We start from the raw sequence: 21,983 nt of genomic DNA, 5'->3' as shown, positions 1-21,983 counted from the left end.
AAGTATGTGAATGGAAAAGTCCGAGGTGTGTCCCAGGGCTGATTTATGCATTAGAATTTCAAGTTGACCTAAACTTTGCATGTGCTTGATTCCTTTTGGAGCATGGTGAATGCAAAGTTACTTCTATCCAATCTATAAAGAGGGTCGGTTTTTTTGACATTAGGTGGACCATGTTTTTAGGATACCTGAGAATTGTTTTATTTACAAGATATACATTGGGTTTGATGTACAAAAGCAGGCATGGAGCAATTATAGTCCCAGCCTGCACTTTTTTCTCAGGCTTGGACTATAATTGCTGGTCTCCTGTCTCTAATGTACTTACGTCCTAGTTAGGGGCTGAGACTGTTTTCTCAGGCTGGGGATGTGACTGTCCTATAAACCTAGGATTGCTTACTGATTATGCTCTTGGCGGCTTTATATGAATGTCACTTTTCTAAAAGCTGATGTACATATACATGCATAAAGGGTGTGCGTGTGTATTTACAGACATATCTCCCACCTCCTGTATGCATGTATACATATTATATGTCTCATTTACATACATTAAAAAAATGTGCATTTCCTTGGGAATGTCTTCACCCAATTTCCACCTCCTACAATTAAAAAAGCATTAAAACCAGGAGTTAGTTCAGCATCAGTTTTTAGGTCAGTAGTGCAAGGGTTCTCAACCCAGTCCATGGGATACATGTAGCTAATCAGATTTTCAGGATTCCCACAATTCATATTCATGAGATGAATTTACTTACAGTGATGGTAGTGCAGGATTCTAAAGAGGTGGTTTTGGGGCTATAGTTTGTCTTAGCATGTCTAAGCTTAGGTGGGTGCTGACATATACTCTTGGGTTGTAAAAGACATACTGAATATCTAGGATCAGTTCCCTCAAAATAGTTTTGCCTGTTCTATATGAAGGTAGGTTTTTTTGCACGTCTTTTACAGGCCTAAGCACGCGCAGAATTGCCCCGCGCGCTGGGCGCTAACGCCAGCATTGAGCTGGCATTAGTTCTAGCCGCGTAGTGTGGGTTTAGCGCACACTAGAAACGCTATCGCAGCTTAGTAAAAGGAGCCCTTAATGGTGTTTCTCATTCATCCATGATTATTCTTAGCAGGTATGAACTTCACAAAGGGACTGAGTTGCTATCGGTGCCAGGATTTCTTAAACCTGCCCTTGTGTTCTCACAGCCAGGCAGATTTTTAGGATATCCACAGATTTAATGCATGTATATTCGCTGCAGGTATCCTGGAAAACCAGTTGGCTGTGAGTTCTGTAGGGCAGTTCTGAGAAGCCCTGCATTCTGCAATTAAAGAGAGGATAAGGAAAGGGAGGTATGGAGGGGAAAAGACAGGGATAACAGAGAAAGAAAGAAAAAAGTAGAAAGTAATAAAATGGAAAAGAAGATGTAGGTGAAAAATAAAAAAAGGGAAAGGAAATATGTGAAGTTAAAGATGTACATAAGAAGTAAGCAGAAAGAGGATGGAGGAGGATTGAAGATGGTGTTAGGGAAAGACTCAACCTACGATTCACTCTCTTATTATTAGAAATTGAACTTGTGGTAATATACTCCTCTTCACAGCCCCTCCTAAATATTTAGCAGTGTGAAGATGGGCCACCACACTAACAACATTATCATGAAATAGGACATATGTTATGCATACAACACAATCACTGCAAACATTCACTGGGTTCGTGTCATAATCATTTGTTGGAAGGAAGAAACCCCGATGATAATTAGTTTAATCTATGCATTTCTATAGTACTAAAGCTTTAACACCTGCTTTTCTGTGCCGAAATGGGTTGTTTCTACAGAGCAGGCTTGAGAGGCTGGATTAAACAGGTTGCAAAATAAATACTTCTTAACTTTATAGTTTTTGGAAAATATATATTGATCTCTAGTTAGAGTAAATAGTAACTCAATTTGGTGTCCTTTCTCTAAGACTGATTCCTATAAAACAGATTTCGTAGACATACAGTGGTACCATTGGATTACGAGCATAATCCGTTCCAGGAGCATGCTCGTAATCCAAAATGCTCGTTTAATCAAAGCGAGTTTCCCCATAGGAAATAATGGAAACTCGCTTTGATAATGTTCCCACCCCCCCCCCCCATCCCCACCCCCGAGGCCAGGGTGTGTTTCCCCCCCCCCGCACAAAATCCCCCCCCACACTCGAATCGGCACCCCCCCCCCCGCAAGAACAGGAACCCCCCGCCCGACCAACTTTAACTCACCCCCCCTTTGGCACCGGCACGCAGCCCACAAGTGCCGGTGCCGCTTGAAGATCTTCTTCCTTCTCTCTGCCGGCTTTGAGCATGCATCTGCGCATGCTCAAGGCCTTCTAATTCTCCCTCTCGCCGAGAATCTCTGCCGGATTGAGCATGCGCAGATGCATGCTCAAAGCCGGCAGAGACAAGGAAGAAGATCTTCAAGCGGCACCGGCACTTGTGGGCTGCGTGCCGGTGCCAAAGGGGGGGTGAGTTAAAGTTGGTCGGGCGGGGGGTTCCTGTTCTCGCAGGGCGGGATGCTGATTCGAGCGGGAGGGGGCCCTTTGCGAGCGGGGCGGAGCGATGCCGGTTATCGGGGGTGCTCGTAAATCGAGTCAACACTCAGTTTGCGAGAGACGTTTTGCGAGAATGTTTTGCATCGACATTGCAAAACACTCGCAAACCGGGTTACTCGCAAACCGAGGTTTGACTGTATACTCGAATGTAGCTGCGCATTGTCCTTCTAATGCTTGTAAATTAAGAACCAAGTATGCTGTGCTTGTTTCTCAAAAATCACTCATTATCAGAAGACATTTGGGCTTTCCTTGGAACGGTTTGGCTTAGTGTAAGAAGATCCAGTAGGCCCTATAATTTTAATTTAACATTTGTAAAATATTTACACAAGGTAAATGTGAAACAATTTAGAAATAATAAAAGTAAACAGTCATGCACAAAAGTAGAAACTCATAAAAGAAAAATTAACATTTCCTGCAGTCCAAGGTCAATATCATTAAACAAAACAAATCTCACATCTTTCATACCTTTCCATCAAAACTTATTTATTACCCTAACACAAAGATGGTATTTCTGAAAAACTTTAAACATTCTTATCCTTAAGGAAAGTTTCTAAATTCTAGCACCTTCAAAAACAAATCTAAATTCTTTGAAAGGTTGCTTAACATATTACGAGGAAGTTTTAAAAGGAAAGTTGCCACTGCAACCAACACCTTGAGTGTAAGAGACGAACCCCAAAATGTGAGGTTTTGGATGGGGTGATGTTGAAGCAGACAAGTCCCCAATAATATAAGGTGGCGGTCTTACAATCTGCCAGGGTCCCATGTTCAGTACCCTCATGGAAGGTTCAGTAGGAAGCGAAATTCATAACAATGACAACCAAGAGTGATGGCATAAAGCAGGGGTGTCAAAGTCCCTCCTGGAGGGCCGCAATCCAGTCGGGTTTTCAGGATTTCCCCAATGAATATGCATGAGATCTATTTGCATGCATGTCCCAAGAGGGACTTTGACACCCCTGGCATAAAGAATATAGGCTTAATATGCAGAAATAGGCTTAATATGAGTATTGCAGAAAAGTCAATGTTTAGAAAGATACATCAAGCATATGTGCTGGGTTACAAATGTGCAGAAAGAGATATGAAGTAAGCTTTACAAATACAGAGTGGATTTAGAGACTGCTTGTGTGCGTGTGAGAGAAAAAGGACAGTTTACCTGCATTAATGTGTGTCTTGGTAGGTGAAAGGCTGTATCCAGAGAAAATAGAGAGAGAGAGAGAGAGAGTAAACCAGGATCCAGAGAGAGAGTGGGGGTAAATGGGTCCAGAGAGAGAGAGAGAGAGGATTTTAACCTCTTACATTTATAAGTTGAGACTTTTTCTAAAAATAGAATCTATTGTTGTTAAGTACCCATAAACTGTTTGAAACAATGGTAAATAAGGTGTGTGGGGCGTGAGAGACTGGAAAAGAGAGAGAAACTGTCCCTCATAGACTGGTTACTGTTAATTTCCAGTATCACTCTGACAATGGCTTCTGATTAACCATGCAGCTGGGGCTACTGTCCATCTTAAGCACCAGACCTTAGCATATCTTCCGAACCTCAGGGCTGTGCCAAGGTCTTTTGTTACTTTTAAGCACTGATAATTTAGATGTAATTTAGGCATTCTGAGGCTGATGGTCTACCTGCGCTGACATCCCCCAAGATCAGATATGAATGATATAATCTCCCATAGGCCTCTGCTGACATTGGTTAGGCCAACAGAAAATGCTGCCAGCTAGCAATGCAAGGCTGGGCCGACACAGGTCTCAGCTGCAAGAAGGCTTTCATTTGAACTTGAGTGCTTCTACATATATCGGGGAATAAATGCTTTTGTATACAAAAGAGCAATTCCTTCTTTTGAAAATAAGTCTTAAGCATATCAGTTTTATCCGACTTAGCAGGGAATGTAACAAGGAGGGTAGTCACATTAGAACTATTATCAGAGGAAGACTCTAAAAAAGCAAATAATCTAATTTGTCCATTGTTGATGATGCATCTGGCCTCTTCTATGTCAGGTTCCTCACACACTTCTTGAAAGTAAATTAACGTGACTTGGAAATACAAATAGATTTAATAGTGGAAAGATTTAATATCAGTTGAGAGGCGAATTAAGTTTAAATCTGTTTGTATAGTTCATCGTATATTACAGACTGACTCTTCAGATAATCAGATTTTGCTTTTATTTCTCATTTGCATTATTCTTCCACTACATTTTAGAGGAGTACGGTATAAATTGACAACTCAATTCCCCTTTTGCTTATGCTTCCATTACAGTTTGGAATAATCTGCCTGTTTTCATATGAAACAAAATATGAAAAAACCTGAGGTTTTGATTGTGGGGGACATTGGCATTGTGGGTAGCCCTACAATACTTACTGTTATGGGCACACAATTATTGGTAAAGCCTGAGATATTGGTCCTTGGGGTATGGTTAGATTCTCAGCTCTCAATGAAACAACACATAGCTAAAGTGGTACAAGGAGGATATGCACAACTTCCTATCTTATTTAGATTACACTTCTCCCTCGTTATTTGCGGAGGATAGGGGCAGAGCCAGACCGCGAATGGCAAAAAACGCAAATATCCGCTCTGACCCTCCTGTGTCCCGGTCCTCCCCAGACCTTACCCGGTGGTCTAGCAAGTTTTCGGGGCATGAGCGATCTTCCTACGCTCCTGCCCCGTTCAGATCGCCAATAGGAAATGGCTGTGGGGAGTTCCCGTAGTCTCTCGAGACTACGACGGGAACTCCCCACAGCCATTTCCTATTGGCGATCTGCACGGGGCAGGAGTGTAGGAAGATCGCTCCTGCCCCGAAAACCTACTAGACCACCAGGTAAGGTCGAGATGCCGGGGGGAAGGCAAAAATATGTGGAGGGGGTTTCCCTCTCCCCCCAAAAAAAATCGTGATTATGTGAAATCGCAAGTGCGGAAACCGCGAATGGGGAGGGGGAAGTGTAAAACCGATGCTCCTGCCTGTGGATTTTCGCTCTGTCATTCAAACCTTATTGCTATCTCGGATTGATTACTGCAATTTTTTGTATCTCGGATTGTCAAAGAAAACATGTAAACCTGTCCAACTTCTAATGAATTCAGTGGCTAGATTGATAATGGGCATTCCTAGGGTTGCCCATAGTACTCCAATCTTAAAAGCTCTCCACTGGTTACCTGTTCAACAGAGAATTAACTATAAAGCTCTGTCTGTCGTTCATCAAATATTGTACGTACTCCTCTTCTCCTACTTGCTTTCAAAGCTTGTGTGAAATCTATCAACCCACAAGATGTTTGAGATCTGAGGGAGGGATGTTGCTCATTAGTTTAAAAGAAAATGGGATTCGTTATGTTAAATCTAAAATATCAATTTTCTCACTTGCCAGTAAGAATCTCTGGAATTCAATTCCAGGTATAATGAGATTATGCAAAGATTGTATGTCTTTTAAGAAAATGTTAAAAACACAATTATTTGTGGATGCCTTTCTCTAACTCTGGTTATTAATCTGTAATGTTCCTATTAACATTGACTGCTGTCTTTTAAGGGCACAGTTTTAATAACCATTCGTGCTGAAACACATTGATAGATTAAATCCACCACTTATCTGCCATGAAGTTTTGCCTGTTACTCCACTGCTTTTGATAGTCCTCTGGCGATGGCCAGCCAGCGTTTTGCTGATTGCTGCATCAGGGATGTGGACCCGATGTTCTAAAATAGAAACACGTTCTTACTAAAACTGCAGACAATACTAATAAATTACTTATCTTTTATCTATTATTTTCCGTTCTAGTGTTTGTGTACTCACTGCTGATCGGCACCTGTCTCTGTGCTCACTTCTGTGGCAAACATGGCCGCACAGCTGACCAGCCTCGCTTTAAATCGGCATGTGACATCATGATGATATCATTCAGATGATTCTTAAAATATGGCATTCTGCATATTCTGGGCAAATGTATTCGTACCTCCACACACTAAACCTCAAAGATTCAATGAAACATAACAGCAAAGGTTTATTCAAAAGCAAAATCTTATTTATACTGTTAGTTCATGCTTGCGTGTGGCAGGTTTAAATTACTTGGGATCTTGCTTGGTACTTGGGGCCTGGGTTGGATACTGGGCTTGATGGACCTTCAGTCTGTCTCAGTATGGCAGTTCTTCTGAATCAGGCAATCCCTCTCGCATACATCATCTCCAGATCCCCTCTCCAAGCCCTATATTTTTAAGCAAAGATCTTCAGAAATATTAACTGATTTTTAGAAATGTGGTTACAGATAGTAGTACAGTATAATCTCGTTATAACGGACTTCAAGGATCCTGGAAAAACAGTCCGTTATATCCAGAGTCTGTTATATTCAGAGTTGAAACAACGTACTATCAATAAACAACAGTCACTGCACAAGCATATCAGCAACATGAATAACAAAACTCAGCAAAACATTGGTATGCCACGAAATGATTGCAAAACCAGAACACTAAAAGGTGTTCTAAAGCATTATGTTGTACTGTACTGGAAAGAAAAAAATAATCTGTCATTTTCTTCTGGGCTGCATTTTGATACTATATCACCGCCACGCCACGCGCCTTGTAGGCACTAAAGCCAAACAAAACTATAGCTAAAAGCAGCTCTGGGGACGAAATTGGTTGTCCGTTATATCTGAAAGTTCATTATATGCGATGATTTTCTGCATGTTTATAAAGGCGCACAGCTGGGACCAGCGGACCTCATCCGCTATAGACAAGGTTCCATTATAAGCGAGTCCATTATAATGAGATTATACTGTAGTTATTTATTTAAAAACCACCTAACCCTAGGCGGATTACATAGTAAAAACATTCATAATGTTACAAAAAAAGAAATGTGCTTTTTATGGACCCTGATTAATATGAATAAATTGAAGGCTGAACCATATAATACTGACCACCCAGAAGCTGATATACTGAAAACCTAGGGTAAAGTACGATGTAGTTCCTAGAGTAGATTACAATGTGTGCCTAGATATGCTGAGGCTTCAGTAGCTCGATGTCGAAAGGGGGAGGTGGTGGGCGTTTACCATATAATACCGAACAGAGGCTTATTTCATTAGTAGTGGCATTTGATTCAATTTGATTCTGTGAATGAGCCTCTTCTTTACTGCAATAAAGCTTCTTATTCTCAGCATTAGGCTTGCTGTGTTTTCATATCTGGGCCTTGTGTCTGAGCTGCTGCAGAGTGTGGGCTGCATCTTAAATTATGCCTCATTCCTTCAACTGCATAGGAGACTCTGGTATTAAGAGTGCATACCACACCTCAGGATGGCCTAAGAAACTTTCTATATTTCAACATTGTATAGGTACCATGAGTTACATATAGTAAACTAGCAGCATAATAGATATGTGAGTGTGTGTGCGTTTTATACTCGGATTTTTCTGAAATGTTTGAGTTGGCATTTAAAAGGCAGAAACAATTATCACTGTTTCCAGTGAACTAAACTAAACTAAACCTTAGGTTTATATACCGCATCATCTCCACAATCGTAGAGTTCGGCACGGTTTACAAGAGTTGAGAGAGAAAGGAAACTCCAAAGAGGTTAAAGGGAATAGTGAGAGGGATATTTGGGGGGCTTAGAAGGCCAAGGAAGGGGTAAATGTTACATTTTTGAAAAAAGCCAGGTTTTCAGATGTTTGCGGAAGCGTTGGAAGGAGCTCAGGATCCGGAGGGGGGAGGTAAGGTTGTTCCAGAGCTCAATGAATCTGAAGGGGAGGGAGGTCCCTAGTTTTCCTGCACGGGAAATGCCTTTTAATGAAGGAAAGGATAATTTAAGTTTGTGAGTGGGTCTGGTGGTATTAAGATTTAAGGAATTCCAGGAGAGTGGGATGAAGGGAGGGAGGATGCCGTGAAGGATTTTGAAAGTTAGACAGGCGCATTTGAAGTGGACCCTGGCAATAATCGGGAGCCAGTGAAGCTTGGACAGGAGCGGTGATACATAGTCGAATTTACTTTTTGCGAAGATGAGCTTGGCCGCGGCATTCTGGATCCGCTGGAGTCTACGAAGGTTTTTCTTGGTAAGGCTTAGATAGATTAAGTTGCAGTAGTCCAGTCTGGACAGGATGATAGATTGGACGAGAACAGTAAAGTGAAGACCCTCTCATTTTAAAAAAAATGGTCTTGTTAAATAAACTATGTAGCTAAGGTGTCAATACAGTCCTGCCCTTCTCCCAAATGTTTTCACATTCTAGTTTTCTTATGAAACAACTGTAGACAATCACTTGGAGCCATTCCAGTTGAAGGTGTATTAGGAAGATAACTTTTATGTGAAGTGTTCTTATGTTAATGGAGTGATTTTTTTTTTAATCATTCTTTTGATATTGTGTTGATTTCTGTTTACTGAATTCAACAAAAAAGATAGAAAGTTCTTTAATTTATAAAAAAAAAGTACTTAAATTTAACATGTGCCAACATCGTTTCCCAGTGTAATCTGATCTTTGAATTGAGTTCCTAAAGTCAACTGAGAAGCTGAATTTTGTAATAGGAATAAAACTCTTAAACCAGGGGTGTCCAACCTTTTGGCTTCCCCGGGCCGCATTGGCCGCAAAAATTTTTCTGGGGCCGCACAAACGCTGCAGCAAGACAGAGGAGGGAGCCGGCAAGGCGGTAAACACCCGGGGGCAGCAGAGGAGAGCACTGCATTGCCGTTGACAGGGGCCGCACAAAATACTTCACGGGGCCGCAGGTTGGACATCCCTGCTCTAAACTGAAACAGTCCCATCAAAAAGCATGTTAGTAATGAACTTCCGACAACATTGAGAGAGAATACTGTAGGGAATAAATATAATTCCCTTAAAAGCTACAAGTTGAAAAAGGTCACTTTCATCCATTGCTTAATATGAAGTTTAAGCAACTTGTTTTCCAATGTCTCCCCCCCCCCCCTCCCCATAGTGTATTTAACCAGTTAGGAAGAAAATCCTTGATTTGGTTCTCTTGCCCTTTGGAATGGTCAAGAAAATGTAAGGTTCATTTTTGAACGTTACCAACAGGTCAGATTTGATTTAACTTGTGATTTAAGCCCCTAGCTCAGAAGATTCAGCACTGATGACAACCGAAACAGTAAAATAAGGTGTTTCCTGTTCCATTTTAACAGCTTTAAAAATGATGGTACATAAAACCTTAATCTTGTTCAAACATACTTCAAGTAATAACGTCAGAAGCCCACCTAGAAGTTATGGCAGGAAAGATCTACTATCCTTAAGAAAATAGAACTTAAGATCCTGCTTCTTCAGGCAAGTTCCCTTAAACATCTTCAAAGAAGGAGCAGTTTTCACCATCTTTCCTTCAGGAAACCAGATTTTGCAAATCTTTGTTGCATTGTGTGCATTTGTTAAATATAACTTTCTTACCCATAGATACTGGAACTTCATAAACATATTCCCAAATGGAATATGCAGTCTTCTGCCATCCTAAGGCTCTTCCTTCAGTAGTTTCCTCCATAGATTAAAAAAAAAAAAATCAATGTTAGATGAATTTAGATTTGAAAACTTACTCCTCAGTAGTACAGTAATATGTTCTGTTGCTCAGTTTTTTTCTATTTTCCATTCCTCTCCCCATCCTTTGCATTTATATTCAAACTCTGCCTTGCACAAATATACTCAAAATAAGTCCTCTGTCATTGACCATTTTCTTTGCACTTTGAGTGAGGTTAGAATTTACCTCTGTGTTCTTTGCAAGGACTGAAAAGGTCTGTTCTCATCCCCATATGCTCATAGCAAGCATGTGTACAGAATATAATTGAACTAAGTTTGTGTTTAATATTATTGTCTCGAGAAGACTAATAGCCCCATGGAGTAGGAACTGTCGTTTGTGTATTCACACAGACTTCTAATAAATAAACTTGAGTGCCCTCAGGATGAGTCCCAAAGTGTCAGGATGGGTCAAAAACTGCTTGAGTGGAAGGCAACAGAGGGTAGTGATCAATGGAGATCACTCTAAGGAAAGAGATGTTACCTGTGGTGTGCCTCAAGGTTCTGTTCTTCGGCCTGTTCTTTTTAACATTTTTATAAACGATATTGCTGAAGGACTGTTGGGTAAGATTTGCTTCTTTGCAACGATATCAAAGTCTGCAATAGAGTAGACACCCCGGATAGTGTGAATAACCTAGCGAAGCTTGAAGAAATGGTCTGAAATTTGGCAGCTAAAATTTAATGCTAAGAAATGCAAGGCCATGCATTTGGGCTGGAAAAACCCGAAGGAACATTACAGTTTAGGGGGTGAAGAACTTACGTGCACGACATAACAAGGGATTTGGGTGTGATTAGAAACATAGAGTATGACGGCAGAAAAGGGCCGGCGGCCCAACAAGTCTGGCCACTCAAGAACCCTCCCTCCCTCGAGAATCCATCTTTTAAGCATTCCTCCAGAGCGACCCCACCTGTCTATCCCATCATCCCTTGAAGTTGAGCGTGGTACTGGCCTCGATTACCTGACGTGGAAGACCATTCCATCGATCAATTACCCTTTTGGTGAAGAAGTATTTCCTGGTGTCCCCATGAAATCTTCCCCCCTGAGTTTTAGCAGATGCCCTCTTGTCGCCATGGGACCCGTAAGAAAAAAGATTTCTTCCTCCACCTCAATGTGGCCTGTGATGTATTTGAATGTTTCTATCATGTCCCCCCTTTCTCTGCGCTCTTTGAGAGAATATAAGTGCAGCCTGCTCAAACGTTCTTCATATGGGAGATCTTAAGTCCTGAGACCATCCTGGTGGCCATTCACTGAATCGACTCCATTCTCTTCACATCCTTTTGATAATGTTGCCTCTAAAACTGAATACAGTATTCCAGGTGAGGTCTCACCATGGATCTGTATAACAGCAGTTTAACTTCATGCTTTCAGCTAATAAAGCTCCTTCTGATGCAACCCAGCATTTGTCTAGCCTTTGCTGAAGCTTTCTCCACCTGATTGGCAGCTTTCATATCTTCCCGGATGATTACTCTTAAGGTGGCCAAACAGGTTGTAGAGGTGACAGTGAAAGCTATAAGGATACTAAGGTACATAGGGAAAGGTATGGCCAGTAGGAAAAAAGAGGTATTGATGCCCTTGTATAAGACTTTGGTGAGGCCACATTTAGAATATTGTGTACAATTCTGGAGGCCGTACATTCAAAAAGATATAAAAATGATGGAGTCGGCCTAGAGGAAGGCTACTAAATTTGTGTGGTCTTCATCATAAGGCGCATGGGGACAGACTTAAAGATCTAAATCTGTATACTTAACATAGTAACATAGTAACATAGTAGATGACGGCAGATAAAGACCCGAATGGTCCATCCAGTCTGCCTAACTTGATTCAATTTAAATTTTTTAAATTTTTTCTTCTTAGCTATTTCTGGGCAAGAATCCAAAGCTTTACCCTGTACTGTGCTTGGGTTCCCACTGCCGAAATCTCTGTTAAGACTTACTCTAGCCCATCTATACCCTCCCAGCCATTGAAGCCCTCCCCAGCCCATCCTCCACCAAACGGCCATATACAGACACAGACCGTGCAAGTCTGCCCAGTACTGGCCTTAGTTCAATATTTAATACTATTTTCTGATTCTAAATATTCTGTGTTCATCCCATGCTTCTTTGAACTCAGTCACAATTTTACTCTCCACCACCTCTCTCGGGAGCGCATTCCAGGCATCCACCACCCTCTCCGTAAAGTAGAATTTTCTAACATTGCCTTTGAATCTATCACCCCTCAACCTCAAATTATGTCCTCTGGTTTTACCATTTTCCTTTCTCTGAAAAAGATTTTGTTCTACGTTAATACCCTTCAAGTATTTGAACGTCTGAATCATATCTCCCCTGTCTCTCCTTTCCTCTAGGGTATACATATTCAGGGCTTCCAGTCTCTCCTCATACGTCTTCTGGCGCAAGCCTCCTATCATTTTCGTCGCCCTCCTCTGGACCGCCTCAAGTCTTCTTACGTCCTTACTTTGGAGGAAAGGTGGGAGAGGGGAGATATGATAGAGACGTTTAAATACCTACGTCATGTAAATGCGCACGAGTCAAGTCTCTTTCATTTGAAAGAAAGCTCTGGAATGTGTTGGCATAGGATGGGGATAGACTCCAGAATAATCTAAGGAAATACTTTTTTACAGAAAGGGTAGTAGATGTTTGGAACAGTCTCCCGGAAGAGGTGGTAGAGACAGAGACTGTGTCTGAATTCAAGAAAGCCTGGGATAGGCACATGGGGTTTCTTAGGGAGAGGAAGAGATAATGGTTACTGTGGCTGGGTAGACTGGGTGGGCCATTTGGTCTTTAGCTGCCATCATGTTCTATGTTTTGCATATATCTAGCAGCACTTTAGAAATTAATACTACTACAATTTCTACTAATAATCATTTCTAGTAGAAAGTTATTTTTACACTAATTTTGTTCTGGCCTGATTACAAACTAGAGACTTAATCTCAAGATTTATGAGCACTGTTCGCTTTACTACCTCTACGAATAGTTTCTGTATGACTAGACATGCAGCGCTGTACACAAACGCATAAAATACTATTTCTGCTCATTAGTGCTTAAAATTTGTTCAAGACAGAAAAATAGGAGAAGAGCTTTAAATGAAAGAAGGTCAGTACAGTGGTGGTAAACAAGCACATTCAAGTGGTTTTGGTGTGACATGGATGAAGGAGATGGGACAATAGCTGAAAGGGTCCAGTGAAAGTTTTTTGAGGAGTGGTATAAACACAGTACATTTGAAGGCATCGGGAGGTTAAGGACATATTGTTCCTTCTCTCTGTCATTAGTGGAGATAGAGCTGAATAGATGGGTAGGAATGGGATCCGAGGAACAGCTGATGAGTTGGGAGGAGGAGAGGTGCAGTTTTCTCTCTGTGATTTTAGAAAAGGAAGAAGGCATGACAGGAGTTGAATGAAGGCTGTGAACATGAAGTGGGGGTGACCTGGTGAATTCAAGAGTAACCTTGTGAACCTTGTCATGGATGTATGCATCCATAGTCTGGGCAGAAAGTGAAGGATGAGAGAGAATAGAGTGAAAAGAAAAAATGTTGATGAAAGAGTAGTGATGAAAGTAGAGGATCGGCAGTGTGGTGTGACGTCTGTAGAGATATGAGAAAAATATGCTGATAGGCCTCTAAGATGCAAGGGAGCCTTTCTGCCCACATTCCTACAATAAGGGGTGGTGCAGCATATAGTGCTTCACATTGTAAGGAGGATATAAGTTAAGCAGGACTACCAAGGGATCTGCCTGTCCTTGCAATTGAAATCATGATATTGCCTCACCACCCCAGATGGCAGCTATTTTAGAAGAAACCACGAGGAGGCAGGAGCAAAAGGGCCGTGCTCCTGCCACAAAGACCCATGCCGGACCACCAGGTATCTCTGTAAGCCCAGAGGGGCCCTACCTATACATGGGGGGGGGGGTGAAGGCATTGTAGGGTTGAGCTGCTATGAGAGGGCTATGCTTCTGCCCTGAAGATCCCCCACCCCCCTCTGGTTCCGGTACCTAGGTAGGCACTTGGGGAGAGAGAGAATCATGAGTTGGGAGAGAGATCAAAGGGTCAGGACCTGTAGAGGGGGGATAGAGCCTTGGCTATGGGTTGGGGGTGGTAGGGGAGGGATGGATGAGAGGTGCAGAGACCCGTGAAGGGTTGGAGGGGAGAAAGAGGGGAGAGAAGCTAGACCTTGGAGAGAAAAGAGAGTGAGAGACCTGGAATATCTCAAATCCCCTTCTCTACCCATTGTGGCTCTTTGTAAACTGGGGGTCAAATATTTAGGATAAAATGGCTCTTTGCTTTAAAAAGGTTGACGACCCCTGCACTAAGTGAACCTTCTGCTGTGCATCCCTTCCCCCTCCAATGTCATGGAGTGCATCTCCCCTTCTATTCTCAGACCTCCTTTCCAAATGGCCAATGTCTTCACATCCTTACCCCCCTCCCAACAAGTGTATAGCACTGCCTCTCACCTTCTCGGAGCTACATAGCTGCTGCTACTGTCACCCATTTCATCCCCAACAGTGAGAGTGGCCGATAAGGAGCTTCAAGCAGAGTGCATGCCAAAGGCCTATTGAATCCTCTTAACTTTCTTTTCAGAGTGAATGGGGCATGGAAGATCTTGAGCTCCTATGTTTACTTGAGAGTGCACATAGTTGCTTCTCATTATGCTCTAGGGTAGCATGCTAGTGCTATCTCCAGCCTTCTGAAATGGCTTTCCTCCTCTTTTACAAGTGGATTTATTATAGGAAATTTAGAATTACATTGAAGACCTATTTCTCCCAAATAGCTTTTGTTGACTAGACACTGACTGGGAGCTTGGAGAACCTCTCTTGCTTATACATTTTTTGGATACTATCTTCTTTGTGTGTCATAGTACTCTATAGTTCTGTAGTATCTTTGTCAGTGTATAGGAGTTCTGTTTCTTATTTTCTCTGACCTGTGCACTAGAAAAGAACCAAACCACAGCCAATCACTGTTTTTGTTGGTGCAATCTTGAGGTACCCTTGGGTAAATTGCTGGTATTGTGAAGGACAGACAGGAAACTTAGGTCTATATTTAACAAGTTGGATCATTTTTAAGTACTATCATTTTTCAAATCTCTTCAGAAAATGACTAGTTAAAACTAAATTAGTGGGGTGCAGGAAGGTGGTACCTCCAGAGTCCTGACTACATTTTGCATTCTGTATGGTGATGCCTATGAGCTGCTGTTAGAACAGAGAGTCCTCTTATTTCCTGTTGCATACAGATGAATCTGACCTGGTAGGTCAGTTTGCTTTAGCCCATTTTCTGTGGATCTTCTTAAAAAGCTCTTTAACTTTGCTGAGATTTGCAGCTTTTAGGAACAAAGAAATCCAAAATATGGTAAATGGTGTGTCCACCTCTGACTCAGTTCAGGACTATTAAAAATGCCACAGGCAGCACTGTTCACTTTACATAAGCAGTGTTCTGTGGAATCCCTCCTGTTAGCCACTTTTCTGTTGACCACCATAATACAAGAAGGGCTTGCTTGTCGAGCGTAACTGCTTGACACCTAGATGGGGGATGAATGGTTTTAGCTGTTGAGTTTCTCTCTTGGAAGACTTTAGCAGCATAAATTAGGAATAGAATATAATTCCAGGTAACTGCAGCATTCTTTGAAGGGTATATATGTGAGGTTAGTATGAACAACATGGTTTGAGGTGTGTTTTATAAAGTATATCATTCAATTTACTGAGAAAAAAAGCAGTAAGGGCCTTCATCTGCTATCCCTACTCTGGGGGTTTTAGCCTGCATTAGAGTCAAGCACTATGTTAATGTTATGTTAATCAGGTTTTCTTTTCCACCTTTACCTATTCAGTTCAAGATCGGATTACATTACAAGAGATTGGGTCAGTTACCCAGGAAGTTACAATGGACAGTTTGACATGGACATTCAATAGAGTTACTAGTATAGGTAGATCAGTACAGTTATTAATACAGTTAGGTCATAGTGGTCATCTTTGGCTCATTATTATATCCCAGGAGTTGCATTGGACAGTTTCTATGATTTCCAAAGATGAATGATAATCCAATAAATAAACCACTAGGGAAGAAACTCTTCGAGCGCATCGTCACACCAATTTGCTTCCAAACTGCCCAAGCCATTGTGACAACACGCTCAAGGAGTTTCTTCCCTGGTGGTTTATTTATTGAATAGCATTCATCTTTGAGAATCATAGTGCTTGACCTCTGATACAGGCTTATGTGCCGAAACATGGCCTATGTCGGGTCTTGCAGTGAAACACTCATCTGCGACTGCTATCTTTACTCTGGTGCTTTTTTTTTCTCCATCATTTGCGCTGGTATTCTGCTTACTGAACCTATTATGCAGTAATCTCACTTTATAGCTAATCTTCCACACACACAGGTCCTTCTAAAACAAGTGAACAAAAAGACCAGCAAATTGGTTGGCCTCAAAGATATGTTATAGTAGGAAATGTTTTCATTTTACACATTGTTAGTTGTAAAGTGAGATTACTGGATAGGTAAAGAGGCCAATAGAAGATATAAGATGGAAGTATAAGAATGGGAGTTGGAGTTGAGCAAAAAGAAGCCAAGGCTATGACGTAAGATGGTGATGTGTGTCAAATGCAGTGTAGTCAGCAGAGCCTAAGAGATTGCTGGCAAGAAGATGTGCTGATCATTTTACCTTTCCCAGCAGCAAAGGATGCCACCACCGTCACCTCCTGCCCTCAGAACTTGCAGCGTAAGACTCCTGCGCTATGCTTTGTCTCTAAAATGGTGCCAAGGGGCCTGTGCGGAGTTGCTATGGGAGCTTGAATGAATTTGGCTTTTTAATTTTTTTTGTGTGTGTTTTAGAAAACATGGTTTGGATCATGGGCTGGTGCTATAGCAGTCTCTGTAAAAAAGACAGTACTCGTATGTTATGTGTAATGATTAATATTGCTTCTAAGAGTAAAATTACTTTCCAATGTCCAGAATGTCTAAATACTTGTATCATACAAATGCCAGCATGGTTTCTATTGTCATCTATACTGAAGAAATTGTGTTATAAATATCTGAGCATATACCGACTGGAACATTTTCACTTGCATAGTGATGTCTCAAGAATGAATTAGAAGCATTTGAAATTGATAGCATCATTTCTTGATGATAGTGTCCCTTAGAGCTCTAATTGAGCTGGAGATCCATATTTGGATAAATTTCAATTAGAAATTTCCTTGCTGTATGATGGCGTTATTCCATGAGAAAGCTCAGATAGCTAATCCTCCTCTGCTACATTTATCTGTAGGAGATTCATAGTAGTGGAGTTGATGACAGTGCTGTGGGTCTGGCTTGGGATGCATTGGCAAAGTTTGGGGTGTCGTGAAACTTGCAAACAGAAGTTGCCGAACACCATGCTAGACCTGAAATTCTTAAAAGAAAACCAGTTTTGGTGACCGTATGATTAAGCCTAGAATTTCTCCTGTTCAAGGACTGTGTTATTTTCACTAAGCTCATGTTCCAAAACCATTGTCTTAGCAAGTTGAGAAAAGGTCTTGCTATGAAACTTAGACAGGGAGTCTAGTAGCAGACTCAAATGGATGAGGTGTGGTGTCAGGAAATGCAGCACCGTTGAGCCTAAGAAAATTCTTCAAACCTCTTCACAAATCTTTAAGATGAGGGACTCATTTCGTAGCCTAAGATGAAGACATTCCATGTAGATCCCCTATTTCCATAGAATGAACTCTTAAGTATTTTCCTGCTGAGTTGGTTAAACACCTACCTTTTGATGACTAATTCCCCTTTTATATGATTGACTTTTGGACATATTTATTGGAATTTTTACTGATTTTAAGAATAACATTTTAGCAAGCAGCAGGCAGCATTTAAAAAAATGATATAGTGAGTAATCTACTTCTGAAAATTATACTGCGTAACTGTTCTTTTTGAAATTTTGCAGCTAGGAGCTTTTATGGCCACTCATATACTGCTGGGAACCAGTTGATCCTTACAGTATATGGTATTCCTGAAGAATCTTATGTAATAATAAAATAATAATAATAACAGTTTATATACCGCAGGACCGTGAAGTTCTATGCGGTTTACAATGTAGTGGTGATTGTTGCTAGCATTTTATCAAATTTTTAATAAACTTGAAACTTGACAATAAGTTGTATTCATTGGCCTGATAACACCACAACCAAGATCATGTTCTATGACTCATTGGTCTTATGCACTGCAGTTGATACCTGCATATCTCTCATTGGCCTTGTACACTGCAAAGGAGTCTCACTAAGTCTTGTGAATTCCTTTTCATACTCTTGTATAACAATTCCATTCCAATGAAAGACGTCCAGCTGTCCAATTTAAGGCAAGATACAGTAAGCCTTTTTAGATAAAGACAAATTGAGGGGTAAAGACCTTTAGCACAGGAAAGTCCTGCTTTGCTATGTGTTTGTATATTCACCAGACAGCTTCCAAACTACAAATTGCTTCTCCCAAACTTCCATGAGTGTTCTTCCCATAGCAAACGTTTGATCAGAAAGCTTCTTTTCTTTGCTTATGTAGAACTTAGTGTTGGTTCCTATGTTCTGAGGAAGATGTGGGCTGTTGGTGGATAGATATATGAGCTGGTTGAGTTTTTCTCTGGCTGCTAACGTGCTGCACCAAACACCCCTAATTCTGACTCTGCATCTCTATCCATTCTCTGAGCTTGAGTTTTTAAGGCAACTAGGCTGAGGTAGGGAGGCGGTCCCTTTGTGGCAACTGAGACAAACACATCGACTTTTACTTCTGACAATACAGTAGAAGTGAAGTGAACTTAAATGGTGACAGTAACCACTAAATGTGAGCTTGTGATCTTGCATGTAAGGAGGGTGCTTACAAGGTTGTATTTCAGTTGGAGGAAGGGTGAGGGGGGGTCATTGCTACTGGTGGAGGAAGCTTTGCATGTTTGGTTTCTGAATATATTTTAGTGACCTAATTGATCTTCATCTGCTCTTTTTTGGTTTCTTTTGGATATTTTCTAGATTGAGAAGATTATGAGCTCCATTGGGGAAGGAATTGACTTTTCTCAGGAACAACAAAGAATCTCAGGTAATAATGGAAGTATAAAAGGTTGAGAGAGGAAGCAAAATAATTTTTCATTAGTCTAAGACTCCCAACAAACCTCTCTTCTAGGAATTCAGATCTAAAAACTATACCAGGCAATGTTGCACAAATAACCTCTAGACTGATTACAGGACCCTCTTTCCCCTCCCTGCTCACACTTCTGCTCCAGTTAAAGAGATGCAGAACTGATTCTCAGCCTGATAGTATGAATGAAGCTAACTCGGAATGAATATATGGAGGTGAAATGTATAAATAACATTCTCTTGAAAATCCACCTCCCTGAAGATGGATGCCCTCATTTGTGAAGGGAATAATAGAAGCCTTGTCTTGATTGACTAAAGATGCACTGTGATATTTATTAATTTGATTTTTAGAAAACCAAAATGTTATGACTGAAAGTAGAAAGTTGATTTATTTTATATTTTTTTCTTGATACTGTAAACTCTTGTTCAAAATTTAATTCCCCTTTTTCCTTAGAAAAAGTTTCTTAAAAGTTTAAGAGAAATTGGCAAGGGTCAGGAATATTGGGATTTCTCATAGAAACATTATGTGATAGATGTACTCCAGGAAATACAGCTATTCAGCCTGGCTTTCATGAGTAGGGGATGACTACAGTTATGTCATGTATCTTCCTTTTAGTTCTGGTGAGCAGAATAAACCATTTTGAAGTATACTATCTGGTTTTACAAACCATACATGGAGTATTACTGTATGAATGCAACAATAATATAAGCAAAATGATGTGGGTAGTTTTTTAAAAAAATGTATGGATTGATTTAATGATTGATAGAGGAGGGTAAATAGTGGAGTGCCCCAGGGATCTGTAACATATTTTATTTATTTATTTATCATTTCAATACATCCAGAATACATAGATGTAAAAGGAAATACAAAAGTATAACATCACTTAGTTATTCAGACTAAGCATCAAGAAATGAAACAATGAAATACTTATCATAATACAGTTCACAATCTGGTGAGAAGGAGCAAAATTAAGGAAAACCCCTTGGGAAAAGGGGGATTCATATACAATGAGAAATAAAGAATAAAGAAAATAGAGCAGCAATTGATGTTAACCTACCCTTTTAAATTAATCACCGCACTAAATAACATGTTTCATTCTGGCTGTGTCGAGACTCCTTTACCGTCAAGAAAAAAGCCTAATTGAGCAGGTTCAAAAAAAATATATATTTACTCCCTTGATGGGAAACAAAACATTTACAAGGAAATCTCAATTGAAACACTGCCCCCTAGGCAATCACTTATGGACGCAGTAATAAAAGTTCTTTCCTCTTGGATTGTGTCCATTTGGAGACATCTGGAAATATATAAGTAAAATGAGGAAAAGATAACATGAAATACAACAAATAACTGATGATACATGCTACAAAAGGGAAATGGATGGGATACATTTCATAAAAATAAAAGGATGGGAGATGAGAAGAACGAAAGTGAGAGGGGAATTATCTGATATGTGGCCATCGTCTGAGTCTCATATGCTTTTAGTCCTTGGTATAAATCTCATAGACATCTTTAAAAAGAAGTTTTAAGGCTTGATTTAAACGTGCTAAGATTATTCTCCTGTCTCAGGCCAAAAGGGAGGGCGTTCCACAAAGTCGGTGCAACAAATAGTCTTGTGTGCGTGGTCAGTCATCGTGGCAGTGGCACCGGGTGAATTTCTGGCATCTCTGGATTTGTTGGAAGCCTACCTGCATATTCCCATCTTTCCAGAACCCAGGAAGTTCCTGAGATTTCATGTCCTGTTCATTGCCAGTTCTTGGCACTTCCCTTTGGTCTGGTGACAGCACATCGCATCTTCTCCAAGAAGATGGTGGTGGTAGCTGAATGTTGCCATCTTGCCTTCAGGGTTATTTTAAACTTTATTTTAAATTATAATTTTTACAATAAAGAAAGTAATAAAAAGAAATAAAGAAGATAGGTTAAGTCTTCCATACAAAATCAATATACTACATTATAACATAACTTTATTTTTCTATACCACTTCAATCAAAATAATTCTAGATGGCTTCCACAGAAGAGAAAAACTGGACAATCAGTGAAATACAAAATGGTAATAGTAAGAATACAACCTATTAGTTAAAAGACATTAAAAAAAATTTGAATTAATACAGTAAAATTATTATGTTGAGAATAAAAATGCAAATTAAGAGATACATTTATCAAATAATACTGTCTTAATTTCTTTTCTGAAAGCGCTATAGGACAGCATGGCTCCACTAATTCTGCGGGAGTGCTTGTTTATGTGATTCAGATAGAAGTGAGGGTTTAAGTAGCTTGGCCTATCCCCAAGCTACTTAAACCCTCACTTCTATCTGAATCACATAAACAAGCACTCCCGCAGAATTCAACTCTTCGCCTTCCCCTCCCTAAAACTATGTCACTACAAAAGATTCCTTGATAAAACTTTTGCCTTCCAGGCTGCCAAACTGAACCCATGGCTAGCCCAAATTGTCCTTGAGGCCCCCACCTACCTTGGGTTTAGAAAATCTCTCAAAACTCACCTATTCCATGGACAAGACACCTAACACCCCTCTCCAATGAACAACAATCTCCTCCTCCCCCCTTCCACCTCCTTTCCCAACCTACCCACCCCCTCCCCCCCCTCTCTTCTCCTAACTACATTCTACCTCCTTGCTCCAAATATTGTTCAATTGTTTTCGAACCACGTATTATTTATTGCTTGCCTCTAATATTGTTCAATTGTTTTTAAACCACTTGTAATTTTTTTGTTAATCTAATGTAAACCGCCTAGAACTCCTTGGGTATGGCGGTATACAAAAAATAAAGTTATTATTATTATTATTATTATTATAATATAGTTACCCAACCAGGACTGTTTGCTCGCTTGAAATGCAAGCAACCTGTCTAAATAAGACCTGAGTTTACAACCTAAAATCTTCAGGTAT

At 40.5% G+C, this 21,983-nt stretch overlaps 1 protein-coding gene across 1 annotated transcript in view; it reads left to right on the top strand.

Moving 5' to 3' along the window:
- The window catches only part of ANKS1A (ankyrin repeat and sterile alpha motif domain containing 1A), a 198,023-nt gene that overhangs the window by 112,108 nt on the left and 63,932 nt on the right, over positions 1 to 21,983 (top strand). The window contains 1 exon segment of the mRNA XM_033917877.1: positions 18,975 to 19,041. Within this exon segment, the coding sequence (XP_033773768.1) occupies positions 18,975 to 19,041 (67 nt within the window).

Source organism: Geotrypetes seraphini, chromosome 13 (genome assembly GCF_902459505.1).
Source record: "Geotrypetes seraphini chromosome 13, aGeoSer1.1, whole genome shotgun sequence".
Classification (NCBI taxonomy): Eukaryota; Metazoa; Chordata; class Amphibia; order Gymnophiona; family Dermophiidae; genus Geotrypetes; species Geotrypetes seraphini.
This window is presented reverse-complemented; position numbering and strand designations above follow the sequence as displayed.